The sequence below is a fragment of the Acinonyx jubatus genome, chromosome D1, assembly GCF_027475565.1.
Source record: "Acinonyx jubatus isolate Ajub_Pintada_27869175 chromosome D1, VMU_Ajub_asm_v1.0, whole genome shotgun sequence".
NCBI lineage: Eukaryota > Metazoa > Chordata > Mammalia > Carnivora > Felidae > Acinonyx > Acinonyx jubatus.
Window position 1 is genome coordinate 42,145,001 of NC_069390.1, and position 16,047 is coordinate 42,161,047.

The 16,047-nt window shown below is 35.6% G+C and overlaps 1 protein-coding gene across 43 annotated transcripts in view; it reads left to right on the top strand.

The window, feature by feature from the left end:
* The window catches only part of SOX6 (SRY-box transcription factor 6), a 686,841-nt gene that overhangs the window by 319,519 nt on the left and 351,275 nt on the right, over positions 1–16,047 (top strand). For 42 of the 43 annotated variants that reach the window (XM_053203417.1, XM_053203416.1, XM_053203433.1 and 39 more), the window contains one exon: positions 12,274–12,514. In XM_053203417.1, the coding sequence (XP_053059392.1) occupies positions 12,274–12,514 (241 nt within the window). Of the gene's footprint in view, positions 1–2,657; positions 9,260–12,273; positions 12,515–16,047 lie in introns of those variants that run through there. The other variant, XM_053203446.1, reaches the window with a different exon arrangement.

The window sequence follows — 16,047 nt, forward strand, 5'->3', positions numbered from 1 at the left end:
TCAGCTTTGTGTGCCAATGTCTTTAACTACTTCCACAACCAACTTTGTTGTCAAACTGTTCAGAATGAGAGTCAAATGGCTTGGTTAGAGGGTTGGCTGCTCTCCTTTTTTCTCTTTCTTTTTCTTTTCTTTTCTTCTTAATAGTTGTTAACCAGTAATTAGACACCTTCAACCCTAGAGATAGAAGGGAAGGAAAAAGATAGCAAGTCCTCTGACTAAGCTTGGATAAAATGAGTATCTGGAATATCTAACTGGAATATTCTGGAATGTTAAAGATAAAATTCTATGGGAAGTATATGTTAGTGAAGAAAAATTCAGATAATTGAAAATAGTTAATTATTTCATTTAGATTTACTGTCAGTTACCTTTAATTCTAACAGCATCTGTCCTGGAGTTAGATCACTTGAGTTCAAATTTTGCCTTTTGTATTTACGAGGTGTGACTTTAGGCAAATTTTAATTTTTTAGAAAAAGTTTATTTATTTATTTTGAGAGAGACAGAGACAGCGTGAGTGAGGGAGGGGCAGAAAGAGACAGAGAGAGAGAGAAAGAGAGAGAATCACAAGCAGGCCCTGCACTGTTAGCACAGAGCCCAATGTGGGGCTCAAACTCAGGAACCATGATATCATGACCTGAGCCTAAACCAGGAGTCAGATGCTTAACTGACTGAGCCACCGAGGCACCCCTAGGCAAATTTTAATTAAAAAAATTTTTTTTTGTTGTTGATTTTGTTTCCTTATCTGTAAAACAGGATCAGTGACATTATCTAAATGCTAGAACTGTTCTGAGAACTAAATGAAGTAATACATGTAGCAATGCTCTCAGTACAGTGACTAATACTTTCAAGCATATAGTAAATACTATTCATGTATCTTTTCAGCCATCTCTCTAACATCATCCATCCAACCATCCGTCTGTCCATCTATCCATCTTCCTAATGTTTCTATCAACATAGATTGATGATTTGGTGGGGGGGGATTGGCATAGAATATGTAGTACTTTTAAGGTATGATATGAATTTTTTTGGCCAAGGATGGGGGAAGAGGCAATAGCCCTGTAAAATCAAGTTAGGTACAGAAACCTAGAGGCTTTGCTTTAAATCCTCTGGTTAAGTATAATCCTCTAAATTTATTTCTGCCAATTCATTTAATAATACTTAACTAATTGGGAAAATAATATTTATTGAGTGTTTTCTTTATGTGAAATATTATACTAGGTACTTGTGGGAATGCAGAGAAGCTAGGATTTTGTCCTTGCCCTTGAAAAATTTGTAATCTGGTTGGGGTTAGTCTTAAGAAATACAATGATATTACACTCTTTAAAAACATTATGTAAGATAGTATGCATTAAGTGTTGAATGAGTGACATAAAAAATGAATTTTCAGAGCACTTATTAGAAGTGATTAGAAGTGTGGATCTTAGTTCCTGGGAATAGTCTCCTGTGGTTTCCTAGTAATAAGAAAGGTGGGTGAGGGAAGTAGGGGGAGGCAGGCAGATCAAAGATAAGGAGGCAGCAATAAGTGAAGTCTAAGTGTATCAGTATAGTCAGAATAGAAGGTTACAGTGTAGAATAGTAGAAGATAAATTTAGAAAAATTGGTTGGATCTGGATGGAGGGCCTTGAATGCCAGAGTCAAGAGGTTAGACTTTTTTTTTCTGTCATCAGGGGAAAGCCACTGATGTTTCTTGATCAAAAGAGTGGCTTGATAAAGGGAGTGGCAGTAAGATTGATTTAGAGAGGCAGGAGGATGAAATTAGGGAAACCAGTGTAGAGCCTGCTGCAAGAATCTAGATATGAGGTGTAATAAAGCCCAATACTCAGGTGATTATGAGCATGGTAAGAAGGTGTGAGCAGAAGAAACTTTATTAAGGAATACTTGGTGGCGTTTAATGACAGGCTGGCACTGAGGAACAAGAATAAAAGAGGAGACAGATGCAGTGTCATGTTTTGAATTGGATGATTCTGAGAATGATGCTTTTCTGGGTGTGAGTGAATGAGGGAGAGTGTTGAGGAAAATAATGATGAAACTAATTTTAAGTTTGTTGAATATGACATAGCAGAGTACATCTTGGTATAAATGTCTAGCAGTCATTTGAGGACTGTTGTATTTCAGGATGATGAGAGAGAGCTCAGTGTTGGGTATATAAATATAAAAATTATATGATTTAAATATTAGGGAATGGGATGTTTGACAAAAAGAGCATAGAGAAAGAATAATGTTTAAGTTGGCAGCATTAACATATGAGTGGTATTTTCTGTGATTATGTATTCACCTTAAGTTTGAAAAATAAGCTGTTTGCTCATCTCTCCTTCTCTGATTTTCCCTTTCTCTTTCTTTCCAATTTTAGATGATATGTAGACAATGCTGATTGTCTACAATGTGTGTGCACTGTGTGGGGCATTGACAATCCAGTAAAGAACAAGACAGACATGATCCCTAGTCTCGTGGAATATACAGAATAGGCTTTTTTTTTTTTAAATAAAACAAAATCTTTTAATATTTTTTATTTTTCTTCCTTTACTATTTTCTATTTTCTTTCTATAAGCTTATGATAATATCTTTGCAAACATTTATCTCCTTGGGACTAGAAGACATTCTATGACAACAGGTTTTTTTTTTTTTCTTCCTCTTGTTGATCCTTTTTTTATTATTACTATATTGCAAGGAATATTCTGCAGGAGCATATTTTAGGAATGTATTAAGTTCTCATCACTGAAGTTCAAAAAACACTGATGGCATCCCCTCTGTGCCTGTAGGTTTTTATTTTGTTAAGCTTATAAGTAGGGTTTCTTGGGCCAGGGTGGGGCGGGGGAAGCTTTATTATGTGACTTGAAAGTTGGCAAGGTCAAGGAAAAAGATCTTTTCCAAAACAGTCTTATTTCTCAAACTCAGACTTCTTTTAATGATGCGAAATTTATCTGAAATCACAATAAAACTTGCAACTAGAGATTGGACTTTCGCTTTCCTTTTTTTCTCCTATCCTCATTCCGCTTGTGATTTAGCTACACAGTCAATCCAGTGCCTTTATCTCACCGTTTTCTCCATGCTTCCATTCTAAAATTTTTTAATGTTTATTTATTTATTTATTAAAAAAATTTTTTTAATGTTTTATTTATTTTTGGGAGAGAGAGAGCACAGGAGGGACAGAGATAGAGACGGAGACACAGAATCCGAAGCAGGCTCCAGGCTCTGAGCTGTCAGCACAGAGCCTGACACAGGGCTCGAACTCACGAGCTGTGAGATCATGACCTGAGCCAAAGTCAGACGCTCAACTGACTGAGACACCCAGGCGCCCCAAACCATGCTTCCATTCTAAAAAGGGGTAGTGGTGGAATAAGAACGCAGTGTAAGATGGGCTGGTCATTTCAGATTTATAGAGGATGAAATGTCTAAGTTCATATGTGAAGATTCAAGCTCAGGGAATCTAACGTTGTGATGGATTCTGATTCATGCCACTTGCACTCTACTGCGGTGCTTCTCCCTCTCCCTCAACTGACCCATTTTTGTATATGTGTTGGAGGATTAAAAATGATATTTAGAACACAAGTATCAAGTAAAAATGGAATATGAGGCAATGGCTGGTGGGCGTGTTATATATCTTTGATAAAAAAGGAGGGCATTATGGGGTGCCTCGGTGGCTCAGTTGGTTAAACATCTGACTTCAGCTCAGGTCATGATTTCATGATTCATGGGTTCAAGCCCCGCTTTGGGCTCTGTGCTGACAGCTCAGAGCCAGGAGCCTGCTACTGATTCTGTGTCTCCCTCTCTCTCTCCCCCTCCCTGCTCTCTCTCTCTCTCTCTCTCTCTCAAGGGTAAATAAACATTAAAAAAAAAAAAAGGAGGGCATTATCGATGAAAGAAGAAAGCCCCTATGTGTGGAGTGTTTTCAGAATGGGATAGTTTTTTCCATAGTGGAAGGAATGATGTAAATCTGAATGTTTTAACTTTTGAGTTAGATATAAAATCACTTTACAAAAAGAGCGTTTAAAAAAATTATTTTTAATGTTTACTTATTTTTGAAAGAGAGACAGAGAGAGAGAGAGAGAGAGAGACAGAGCATGAGAAGGGGAGGGGCAGAGAGAGAGGGAGACACAGAACCCAAAACAGGCTCCAAGCCCTCAGCACAGAGCCCAATGTGGGGCTCGAACCACAAACTGCAAGATCATGACCTGAGCCAAAGTCAGATGCTCAACCAACTGAGCCACCCAGGTGCCTCCCCAAAAGAGCTTTTAAATAGCAGTTCGTTTGCAGCAACATCTGTATTTATATCTTAGGAATCTTCAGGATATGGGAGGAACAGGTCAAATTTTCAGTGCTTTAATACTAACCCAGTTGTGGGTTATACTGAAATTACTTTCATAATGGACCAATCTGGCCACAAAATTTGGACAAGAATTTCAGATGCTGAGCGTTTCAGTAATAATTGTGAACCTGTACCCTATGCTTGGTTATTTTTCTAAACTTGGATAGAGATTACTAAATCAGTTTTGTTAGGTGAATTTTCAACCTTGAAAAGACACGCCACTTCAGAAGACAAAAATGAAGCATAACTTTTTGTTTTAAAAGGAGAAATGAAGACAAAAGCTTTTGAGGTTCAATCCTACCTGTCTTTTTCAACCTTCAGAAAGGTTTCTAGTCTGGAAAGAAATCTCTTAAAGCATGGTTTTTATAATGGACGTGCTGCTGACATACACTTAACATTATTGGCCCAAATGGCAGCAATATAATTTGTAGGCCTTGTATTCTGTCTGGAAAGTTGTAGTGCTCTCATTGGTATTTGTATTCGCTTTTTGTGAACTGGTCTTTCGTGTTGTTTTTTATTTTAATTTAATGTGAGACTAATAAATCTTATTGTTAAATAACAAAGATTGCATCATAGCTGTCAGTATTAAAATGCACTCCTTTTTGGGGGAAGCCAGATAGATGTGTTTACTCTGTAGAGAGATTTAGATTTGATTTTTTGTTTTCTTCATGGTAATTATGTTTGCACTTTGCTGATCACTAGTTGTGCATTATTACAATGGAAGGTGACAATTTGATTGTCTTCAATTGGAGAAACAAGTAATTTTATATTCACTAAGCTGTCAGGTAACACTAACTCACAGTACTAAGAGCTCCTGGCAATGCAGCTTGGCACCTATATTTAACTGCTTTGATGCTTGTGTAACCTCCGCTGAATCAGAAATACTTTGCCTGCTGGAAATGGTTTTCAGGGTTGTACAATGAGGTTTTCATTAAGTAGACAAACTGAAAATGAACTGCAAAGCCACGGTTGTTTCTCTTCCCTTTCCTTCCCTTCCCTCCCCTTCCCTTCCCTTCCCTCACCCCTCTCCACCTTTCCCTCCTTCTCTCCTCCCCATTCCTCCTCCTCCTCTTATTTGATAGGAACCTGAAATTTATGCCTTATTTCATTTACATGAAAGAGACGAATTGCTGGATTGCTGCTTTATTTAGCTGAAGGAGAACCTCAAAGATGAACTTCTTTATGTAATTTTGTTCACTGTCATCATGTGTGAGCCTTCATTTTTTGAAACGATCTATATAGCATCAATTTTCATTTTTCTCTTTTTTCTGGCAATATTAAAAAAGTGAAAATAGAAGTAAGATGGAAAAGTATACAGGGACAGCCTCCTACCCTTTCTCTCTGAGAAGTTATTGTTCTGGTTTATGATTTTTGTTAATAAGTGGATAAGATATTATCCACTTGTAATTGGGCTTCCAGACCAGAGGATTGGTTTCAAGCTGACAAAGACATGTTTGGTATTCATTTTAAAAACTATGGTTCTCATTTCATGTGAAGAGGAGATTCAAAGTAAGCATATATAAATAAACTCATTCTGCTATTATTTTAGACAGCTTTCATTCAAGCCACATAGAGGTCTTTCAGTTGAGCTATAAAGTCATTGTGCTTGATTAAAATCCTCTAACTTAGTGTGTATTTATAGTAGCCATTGTTTGGTTTTGTTCGTATTGTTAAGTGACTGATTGTATTTATAAATTCTAGGCCTGGCTTTCCAAAGCAAAGATCCCAACAAGTTTCTGGTACATAAACTGTGAGAAAAATTCAATATTACTATAAACAAAAGTACAGATAGAGGTTACACGAAGTCAAGTTGTTTTGATCTCTTGAAGAAACTTGATACTCAGAGACACATGTAATGATTACTGGTTTTCCATAGGCAGTCAGGCAAGCAGGCTCGTCTTTAGGCTGGTTGCCTGCCTCTTCCAGCAGATACTAACCAATTAGACAGAGGTGGTTACGTGATGTAACATTATCAGGAGAAACAATTCATGAGTCAAAGCATTCCAAGACATATGAGCTCTAGTCCAAAGAACAGTCTTAAGCTATATAAAGTGACAGCAATATTGTCAGCTAAATATAAACTCTAGAAACACAAACTTTGATGACTTGAGAAGAATCTGTTCCAGGTAGTCCTTGTTTTGTAAGAACCTCAGAAGGCCTTTGGAGACAATTTTGTGCTTTGGTGTGAAAAATTAGAAGGCTTAGCTAAGTCAGAATCCATTAATTGAGGTCCCTTTTTAGACATACTTCAAGGACCTCAAGCATACTTCTTTTGCCTCCTCTCTGTTGATCTGACAGATAACACAAATAAGTGAGTTTGCTTCTAACAGATACTGTCTGTATATGTTACCATGTTATGTTCTGAAAGAGCCACTACAAACATTAAAAGATAGGTTTACAACCCTCCAACACAGCTCTGGAGGCAGTTACCTTCTTTTTCTCTGAGTTTTCTCAGTTACTTATTAACTCATTTCCAAAAGCCCCAGATGAAAGAGAGACAAAAAAACCTGGCAGAAGCCTGGGGCAGTTTGGGGGTGGAGTTGGGGAGTGGAGGTAGTGCTGGATAAAACAATACAAAGAATCAACAACCACCCTCAGGCTTTACTCAAATGAAGCAGGAAAGCTTTGAAAGGGATGTCTTCATTTTAATGTCTGGAATTGGGATCCTTCCCCACCCCTCAATCCTTAACCGGGGAATTAGAGGTACAGGAAAAAAGTTTTAAAATTTTTTTGCCCTAGGCTGGGTGGACTGGCATCCTCTGTAGGGGTTCCTGAGTATTGTGCATTTTGGCAGCTGAGCATATCTGTTACTCATGCTTCTTAAAATGAGAGGCACTGTGTTATATTTTTGGAAAATTAGTTGTTTATTTCTCAGTATCAGATCAATTGCAGCATTAAATTAACAGTGAATTATTTGACTGAAATAAGTCTACCTTGGTAGCCTGGGGCTGAGTTGCAAAAGTAAATGTGAATATTGTCCTGAATTTTTAATTTTTTCTTTAAGTGAACCAACTATTAAATGTTGCTTTATGTTAAAAACAGAGCTTCTTTTGAATAAATGTGATACACTTAAAAAGTGAATGCCATTTGATAATTATCTTAGAAATAAATAAATTTTAAAAATCAGGTTAAAAATATTGTTCCAATAAATTTAGTGGCTCTTTTTGAAACTTATCTAAATCTGAAAGGATAGTTTTGAAATGGATTCTTCCCAAGCAGTAGTTAAAAAAAGTAATTTCAAGCGGCGATGCCTTATGAGAAAGTTGTTTTAAAATAATCCTAACCTTTAAACATATACAAATAACTGTTTCTTTAAACATCAGAGTGGGCTGGTTTAAAATTCTAGAACATTTGATTTTCTGAGACAGAGGGATTAATGTATACATATGCACATCCTTACCATTTTATAAAGTCTTGGACCAGAGAATCTTAATTTCTTGTCAAAGAACACAAAGTAAATGTACTGTCTGAATAAGTTTGTAATGGCCTAAACATTCAGCTTTCATACTGGGGTTTGGAGCAAAATAATTATCATCTTTCTAGAGATACTCCTACTGACTTCCTAGAAAACATTATCAATTGCTAGAGACTTATTTCCAACAATCTCATTCCCAAAAGTCCTAAGCCCTGAAGTTCTTCACGATGTCCTGGCATCCTGGGAATTCACTTGATCTTCTGGGCAGAGACATTTCAAACTCGGGGAACACATGATGGGAATTTAGTTTCATGTGTCCCAAAGATATGTAATTCTCTTTGGAGGTTTTACTTGATAATAGCTATGCCCCAGAAAACCATCTTGTTTAACCAATGTGATAAGTTGACAATGTAGTTTTTCTCTCTGATTATAATGTACTCTGTGTAGTCAATACACTAGTACCATGTGAGTGTAATTTCCTCTTTTATTTTATCTCCAATGCACTGTATTATAAATAAACAGTTAAAAAAAACACCAAACAAATCTGTTGCATCTCCTTTTAAGATTGTACCACTGTAGACACTTGTTCTAGTAAAGTAGAATTGGGCGCATTTGATTGCATTTAAATTTTTCATGCTTCAGCAGTTTGGCTGGGAGCACAGTAAAGAAAAATCCCATGAGCGAGGATAGTTTAGAATAATAGAACTTGATTTTGTGTATTATAGCGGCAACATTTGCGCTGCTTTAGTTAGGGTTGTGTCAGCACTTCCATTATAAACCCCTGTTTTCAGGGGGTATAACTAGGGAGATTTTTTTTAATACAAATTAAAAAAACAATTCATTTGAATGATTTTTAAGTTATAATAGTGCAAAAATAAAACAAAGTAAAGTCATATATAAATTGACCATCTCACAAGGATTTTGATTCTTTTGCTTATTAGTTTTATATGACAGCAGCTAAAGTAAGATGCTGTTCTAAAATGCTGGGGGTGAAAGTTTTGGTAATGAAAAATTACTATGTGAGCATTAAAAATAAAAGTAAACATCCCACGTGACACTTTAAAACATTAAAACAAGTGTATATTTGATTTATGAGTTTCTAAAGGAGAGTAACCATGGTGCAATGGTTATGGTAAAGGCATTACCAAAAGTCAAGTATCTTCACAGCTTCCAGAATAGTTCAGTTGGTCTAGTAAAGTGTTTTAAAAGGGAAAGCCAAAGTAAAGAAATGAATGAGGATTTAATCAGGAAGTTGAATAAAGTAATTGTGCAAAAAGGAATCGGTAAATTGAATCTAATAATCAGTAAATTTAAGACTTGTTTAATAAACTGTGTTTTAAAAAGAATTTGTACACATTTTCCTTTTAAAAATACAACAAAGCTACTAAACTACAACAAGAACAACAATGAAAGAAGCCCACCAATTTTATCAAAAGGAAATGGCCTGCAGGGGGACAATACCACAAAAAATCACTGTTTTCTCTGCGAACAACATGCTGAGAGCTACAGTAAACTCAAGCACTTAAATAAAATATGATATGGTAAAGTATTCTTCTTGGAACACAAATGTTAATTCCTTTGCTAAAGGGAAGGGTTTCGAAGTTGAGTATGCCCTCCTTGGTTGTTAACAATAATCATTATTGTCCTACCTTCCCCCTCTCCTTGTCCCCTAATGATGGTGTGAACTGAGGATGAACAGTCAAATTTAATTTTGCTTTATTTTGGCAGCCTACCTTTTATTTGCAACCTTGATAGACATTTGTATTTGGAGGTGCAAAATAAAAGACAAATTGTGTGATGTTATAAATAGGTAGCTTTCCTGAATGGTCACTGGAGGAATCACCAGAAGACTGTTGATGAAGTAGAGGTGAAGCCTTTCCTCACTAATTGTATTCAGCGTGTAATTTCTAAACTTCCCTCTGAATTTTGATTTTCAATTAACACTCCCCATTTGAAGATAATTTTCTATTTAATGTAATTGCAGGAAATAATTTATTGGCTGATTAAGACTGAGGGCCCAGCCTTCCTTAAGAAAACACTCTAACAAACCAGCCTTTAAACTCAACTCAGCTTTGGACAGATTTAGTCTATTTTTACAGCTGCACGGTTGTGTTTAATTAGGATTGTGCACTATTGTTCATTGGTGCAGTTTATACTTGAAATTATTCTTAAGAGACTTTTCATTTTGGGTTTTGTGTCATGATTAATTTATACTAAAGCAACAATCACAGATATTGCTATTGAAAGGAGCCAAGTCACTTTATAATAAGAGGATGTTTGTTGGGGAGCTAAAGTCACTCTGAGTTTTGCCTTATGACTTCCAATTGTATGTAACTGTTTTTAAAAGCAGCAGTAAATTCATTCTTTTGTTTTCCATGTGAATGATTACATTATTGGCACTATCATTATCTGGACTATGAAAACACTCTTGTTGTTCATGGTAAACTCTGGATAAACTTGCAGACCAGTTATAATTTGCCTGGTGTTACTGTAGGATTTTACAGTGATTCTTGTACAATAAGAAACATCCTTTGGTAACATTTTCTACACATGTATATACATTTTTCTATTTGTGAGTACTGATAGAAATAAGTCAAGAATATACTTATCTGATTCTTTGATATAATACTCTTTAGGACATTTGATTTCTTTCCCCTCAAAGAGAATATAGACGTTCTTCTGCACTTCCTTTTCCCCATGTTATTTTCTAGTATCAAGTCTAATGGATGAAATTTTATTATTTGTAGAATGATTATTATAAGTAGGTATCAGCATTTTAATATGTTTCAAAGCACTTCAAAAGCCTGTAATACTTTTATTTAGAACTGTGCATAATTAGATTAGCTGATCTTATATTAATTTTTTTCACTGTAGGATACTAAATCTGAACCCCCTCATTAATTGTGAGAAATTTAGCATTAGCTGTTAAATCCTATGTGAAACATGGGCTGCTACATAAAAACTACTGTTTAAATTGGAATTAACTTAATTATTTTTCTTTGCACTTGATATTTCCTTCACTGCAATATTCATGAAAGCATGTGACAGATTTGTAAATTTAACTGTTAATCTCAGATTTCTAGACCCTTTAATCAGTATTTATTTGTCTGTAGAAACAGTACTAGCAAGTTAATGATTTGCTAATTTGAAAAATGCTCATGTGGTTTCCTATGTTAACTGATTTGTGCATTTTTTAAAAAATGGTATGAAATCAATTAATGTTAAAGAGCAATTAAGGTGGAGATTTTATTCCTTCATTACACAGCAGTTTTAGAGCTAAAGATGCTATAAACCAAAAACAACATAAAGTTTTAGAAAAAATTCTCAATTGTCTCTTAAGTTATAAACTTTTGATGGTTTTGTTTCTGAACATTTTGCTAAGAAAATCATGTTGATAAAGCATAGAATGGAGACCTTGTGCAGAATGCAGTCAATGTTTACTTGTGGGTACATAGATGAATGTACAGTAATTGTTTTGCAGTTTTTTTAAGTTTATTTATTTATTTATTTATTTATTTATTTATTTATTTATTGAGAGAAACAGAGAGAGAGAGAGAGAGAGAGAAGCAAGCAGGAGAGGGGCAGAGAGAGAGGGAAAGAGAGAATCCCTAGCAGGCCAACATAGGGCTTGATCTCATGAACCTGAGATCATGACCTGAGCCAAAATCAAGAGTCAGATGCTTAACTGATTAAGCCACCCGGACACTCTTGTTTCTGCAGTTTAAAAAAAATATGATGTATAGTAGCCATTTTACAATTTTCACAGTAAATGTTTTGAATTTTGTATGTACTTTCTAATATAAAATAGAGGCATAGGTATTTCATATACTCTATTCAAATGTTATAAAATTGTCCTAAGACTAATCTATCAGCCATTCAATCAATATGCCACTTAAAAGTTAAGTTAAAGTAGTTGACACATTTGGAAGATCTTTAGAAAAGGATCAGATTGACACTAAACAATGTTAGGACTAGCACTCATAGGTGTAGTTTACAAGGTATAAACTAAAATCAGGACCAGATTTGCTTAGGACTTTCAACATGTATTGTGAATTTTCCTGATTATGTTTTCCCACATAGACTTCTTTTGTTCTTACATAAAGCATAAGAGAAATTTGGATATTTGTACTTTGAAATTATTCTTCAAAACTGGCTTATTTGCCAGTTTATTCACTTAGTTCCCCCCCCCCCCCCCCCGCATTGTTAGCCATCAACTGAATTACTCTTAAGAAGCTAATAATCTAGTTGGGAGAATTGGGAGGAAAAATATACATATGCATATACTATACATTATGAAAAACTATTCCATGGAAATTTCATTTGTGGATGGAGAAGGGAGATGTGTAGCAATTACTAGGAAGAGGTTTGCTGGGTTAAAAGCAGAGGGAGAGTGGTACAGATGAGCTGAATTTTTATCAGTGGTTTAAAGTGGCTCATAAACAACTTGAAGTTAGAGACCCTACTTTTTTTCCTGATTAGTCAAATGTAAGGGATGGTTTGTTCTTTTGTCATTGACAGACTTTTTGAACCCATGCTCTTTCTCTCTCTCCTGCAGAAGAATGTCTTCCAAGCAAGCCACCTCTCCATTTGCCTGTGCAGCTGATGGAGAGGAAGCCATGACCCAAGATTTGACCTCAAGGGAAAAGGAAGAGGGCGGTGATCAACATGTGGCCTCCCATCTGCCGCTGCACCCCATAATGCACAACAAACCTCACTCTGAGGAGCTACCAACACTTGTCAATACCATTCAACAAGATGCTGACTGGGACACTGTTCTGTCGTCTCAGCAAAGAATGGTGAGCTTTTAAAATCTGGCCACTGTCACTAAGCGTGTCCTTTAGTGTGGCCTCATCACAAATACATGTTTTAGAGAAAGCTCAAAATACATATCATAGAATTATTTGTGTTCAGATCGTGAAACAAACACCATGTATATTATTAATATTACAAATATGCTAGTAACTGGGAAAAATTGGAAAATGGTTTCTGATTTAGTTTTTTATACTTCTTAGGTCAACTTGCCAAAAGATATTTAATTTAATTTGGGGGAGGTTTGGTTATCTTATTTTCTGAATCTCTCTTTTTTTTTTAAAGTTTATTTATTTATTTTGAGAGAGAGAGAGAGAGAGAGAGAGAGAGAGAGAAAGGGAGCAGGGGAGGGTGGGCAGAGAGAGAGGGGGAGAGAGAATCCCAAGCAGGCTCCGCACTGTCAGCGCAGAGCCAAATGTGGGGCTTGAACCCATGAACCCGTGAGATCATGACCCGAGCCAAAATCAGAAATCAGACGCTCAACTGACTGAGCCACCCAGGCGCCTCTCTGAATTTCTTAATAAGGTGGTAAACTTGATAATAACACAAAATAGGTACGATCAAATAAAGCGTGGCTGTGTATTAACATTGAAATATTGTATTAAGCAAACATGTCTATGTGAATGAGGTCATATGGTGAATACATCTTCAGTGGAGGAAATGCAGGTATTTATCATTTTTAATGGTCATTTTTGATTTATGATAAAGCTTTTCTCACTTTGTGCCTATACATTAATTTCAAAAGGACGTGCAAAGCTCCTGAGTATCATTCAATCAGACTTCAGGAGTTTGCCCTGAAGGTAGAAACATCAGATCCATGGAGTGTCTTAGCCAGCTTTCCCATGCTAAATTCTGTCTCTAGCCATCAAAACAGAGGCCACAGTAAGTGGCATTGTCTAGTTTAAAGCAAAAATGTCCAATTTTTTAGCATCTACAACTGACCAAAACCTTAACATATTTTATTAGAGTAGGAATTGAAAACCTGTTTTACATTTCTTAACTTTTGGTTAATGTTAATGAAAGATATCTTAAGTGGCCTGTCATGAAAAGTTTTATTCTTTAGTAAAAAAATAAGGTAATATTTAAAAACGCCTTTACAACTGATAACCTTATTTAAATTCTTGCTCTGTGCTTAATGCTTAATGTCGAAGACTTGATTCCATAAATTATGGAGGCAGACATTTTTCTTTCTCAGGTGATTTTGCAGGTACAACTAGTGCTCTGTAACAGTAGGTGAAAAGTAGGAGATTGGGAGAAAAATAAGACTTTTCTAGACTAACTTTTTTAGACTGTGAACTTAGGTTCACAGGGGATTATCATTACACAATTAATAGATACACTGGAAGATTTATTTTCCTTACATGGGGGAAAGAGAAAGTATAATAAGGCAAGACTAAAAGTTTTTCTGATTGAGCTTAATCATTTTTGTACTTCCAAGATAACAAGGGTGAAATAGCTAGTCACTGCCACTGGCTTTTTGAGAAGATAGTAGGGCCATGTTTTATTTGTATGTCATCAAATATTTATGGAGCACCTTTTCTGGGTTCAGTATTCTACTCGGTGCTGGCTGTATTGTGGTGGAAAAAAACATGAATGATTATGCTTTCATGGAACTAATATCTAGGAGAGGGGACAGAAGTTAAATAAACACACATACATAAGTATATAATTAAAATTGTGACATGTGTTAGGAAGAAAAAGAGCAGAATGCTATGTGAGAACATAATGGGATAAACCTAATTTAGGATAGATGGATAGGGATGCCCTCTCTGACTTAAGGATGATAGGAATAGCCAGACGAAGTTTAGAAGAAAGTAAAAATAGCAGAGGGAACAGCATGGAGGAAATATTTGAGGGGAGAAAAATATAGCTGAGTATCAGGAAATGAAAGATAGTCTTAGTGGCTGGAGTGTAATGAATGAGGTTACAGGGTAGCATCAGATATGGTTGGAGAGACTGGTAGAGGCTATATCCAACAAGACCATATAGATTATGTGATGGAAATGAGGTTTGCATCTAAGTGCAATGGAGAATCATTGAAAGGTTTTAGAACATTGCAGATAGATCACTCTGTCTGTAGTATGAATGGATGGGAAGGAGAGAGAGTGAAAGGAGTAAGACCTGTTGGGAGCCTACTTAAGAAGTCCAGTTAAGAGATGGTAGTGGTTTGGGCAAATGGGATAGAGAGAAAGGATGGACTCAAGATCTATTTTATCACTTATGCCAAATATAGTCATGGACAAGTAAAAGTAATGAAGCTGAAAAATATAGGTTGAGGCAGAAATAATACCCTTTAAATTTTACTTCTTTAGAGAACTGTAAAATTTTGTTTGTATCTTGGCAAGTGCCAAATTGCTTCAGTGAGTTATTTGCAAAGTTTTATGATCTAAACTTTTATCAGAAAATAGATATTAATAATTTGCTTACCAAATTTATATTAAGAGGGATTTATGGTCGTATAAAATAGTTTAAATTCGCAAATATGTTATATATTAGTATAAAAGAAATCATATTTGCTGGAAATGTTTTCAAACTTTCACTCTCTTTTGATATCAAGCACTGCTTTCCACTGGAGCCTTTGTGTATTCTGAATGTCTGGAAGCCAAAATATTTTGTTTTAACTCCCACTCTATAGTATTTCCCAGCTGTGTACTTATATGGTATAATAAAAGGATTTAACAAATGGGAAATAGCAGCTGCATTTGGAAATTCCCTTTGTGCTCCCTTTTCATTCGATAGATTCAATAATGTGTAACAACTGTAGCATCAGACCTGTAATGACTTACACTGCAAGTATCATATCACCAACCAGTTTTTCTTTATGGAGAAGAAAAACAATAGAAAGGATTTTAGGTTTCTGGGCAGTCCTGAAAACCTACATATAAGTGTGTGTATGTGTGTGTGTATGTGTGTGTGTGTGCACATGCATACATGTATATGTGCACGCATGCATGTGTGTGTATGTGTTGGGGTGGGGAGACGACTAAAGTAAAATTTAATAAACATTTTACCTCATTCCACTTTCAAATAATTAGGAATCCAAAAGTATTGTCATGATGTTAAGTGAAACTTGGTTGTTCTCTTATACTTGTTACCCACTGTAATTGAACCCCATAAAATAGGTGTGGAGAAATAAATTTTAAAGTAAAAAACAGTAACACAAATTCTATTAGCACCTATTCAGTTTCCAGTTATTAATTTTTTTGATGGCCTTCACTCATGAACAGTTAGAAACAGTCACTAAAAATTTCTTATCTCCTGGGTTCAGGAAGGGTTTAACTTTGAAATATTAAGACCACAGAAGAGCTTTACTGTAAAGAGGGGGTAAAGACAAAGCAGAGAAGTTCTGCTAATCCCCACTTCCTGATTAGAAAAAAAAATCTTGAAATGTTGAGATTCTGATTATTCTGACGTGGCGTTCCAACAAAATATGAGACCCCACAGTTTCAAACAAGGAAGATAATTCATTGTGGCATAAGCAAAGGAGAATAGAAATTTTAGAGTTTGACATTCAAAGACC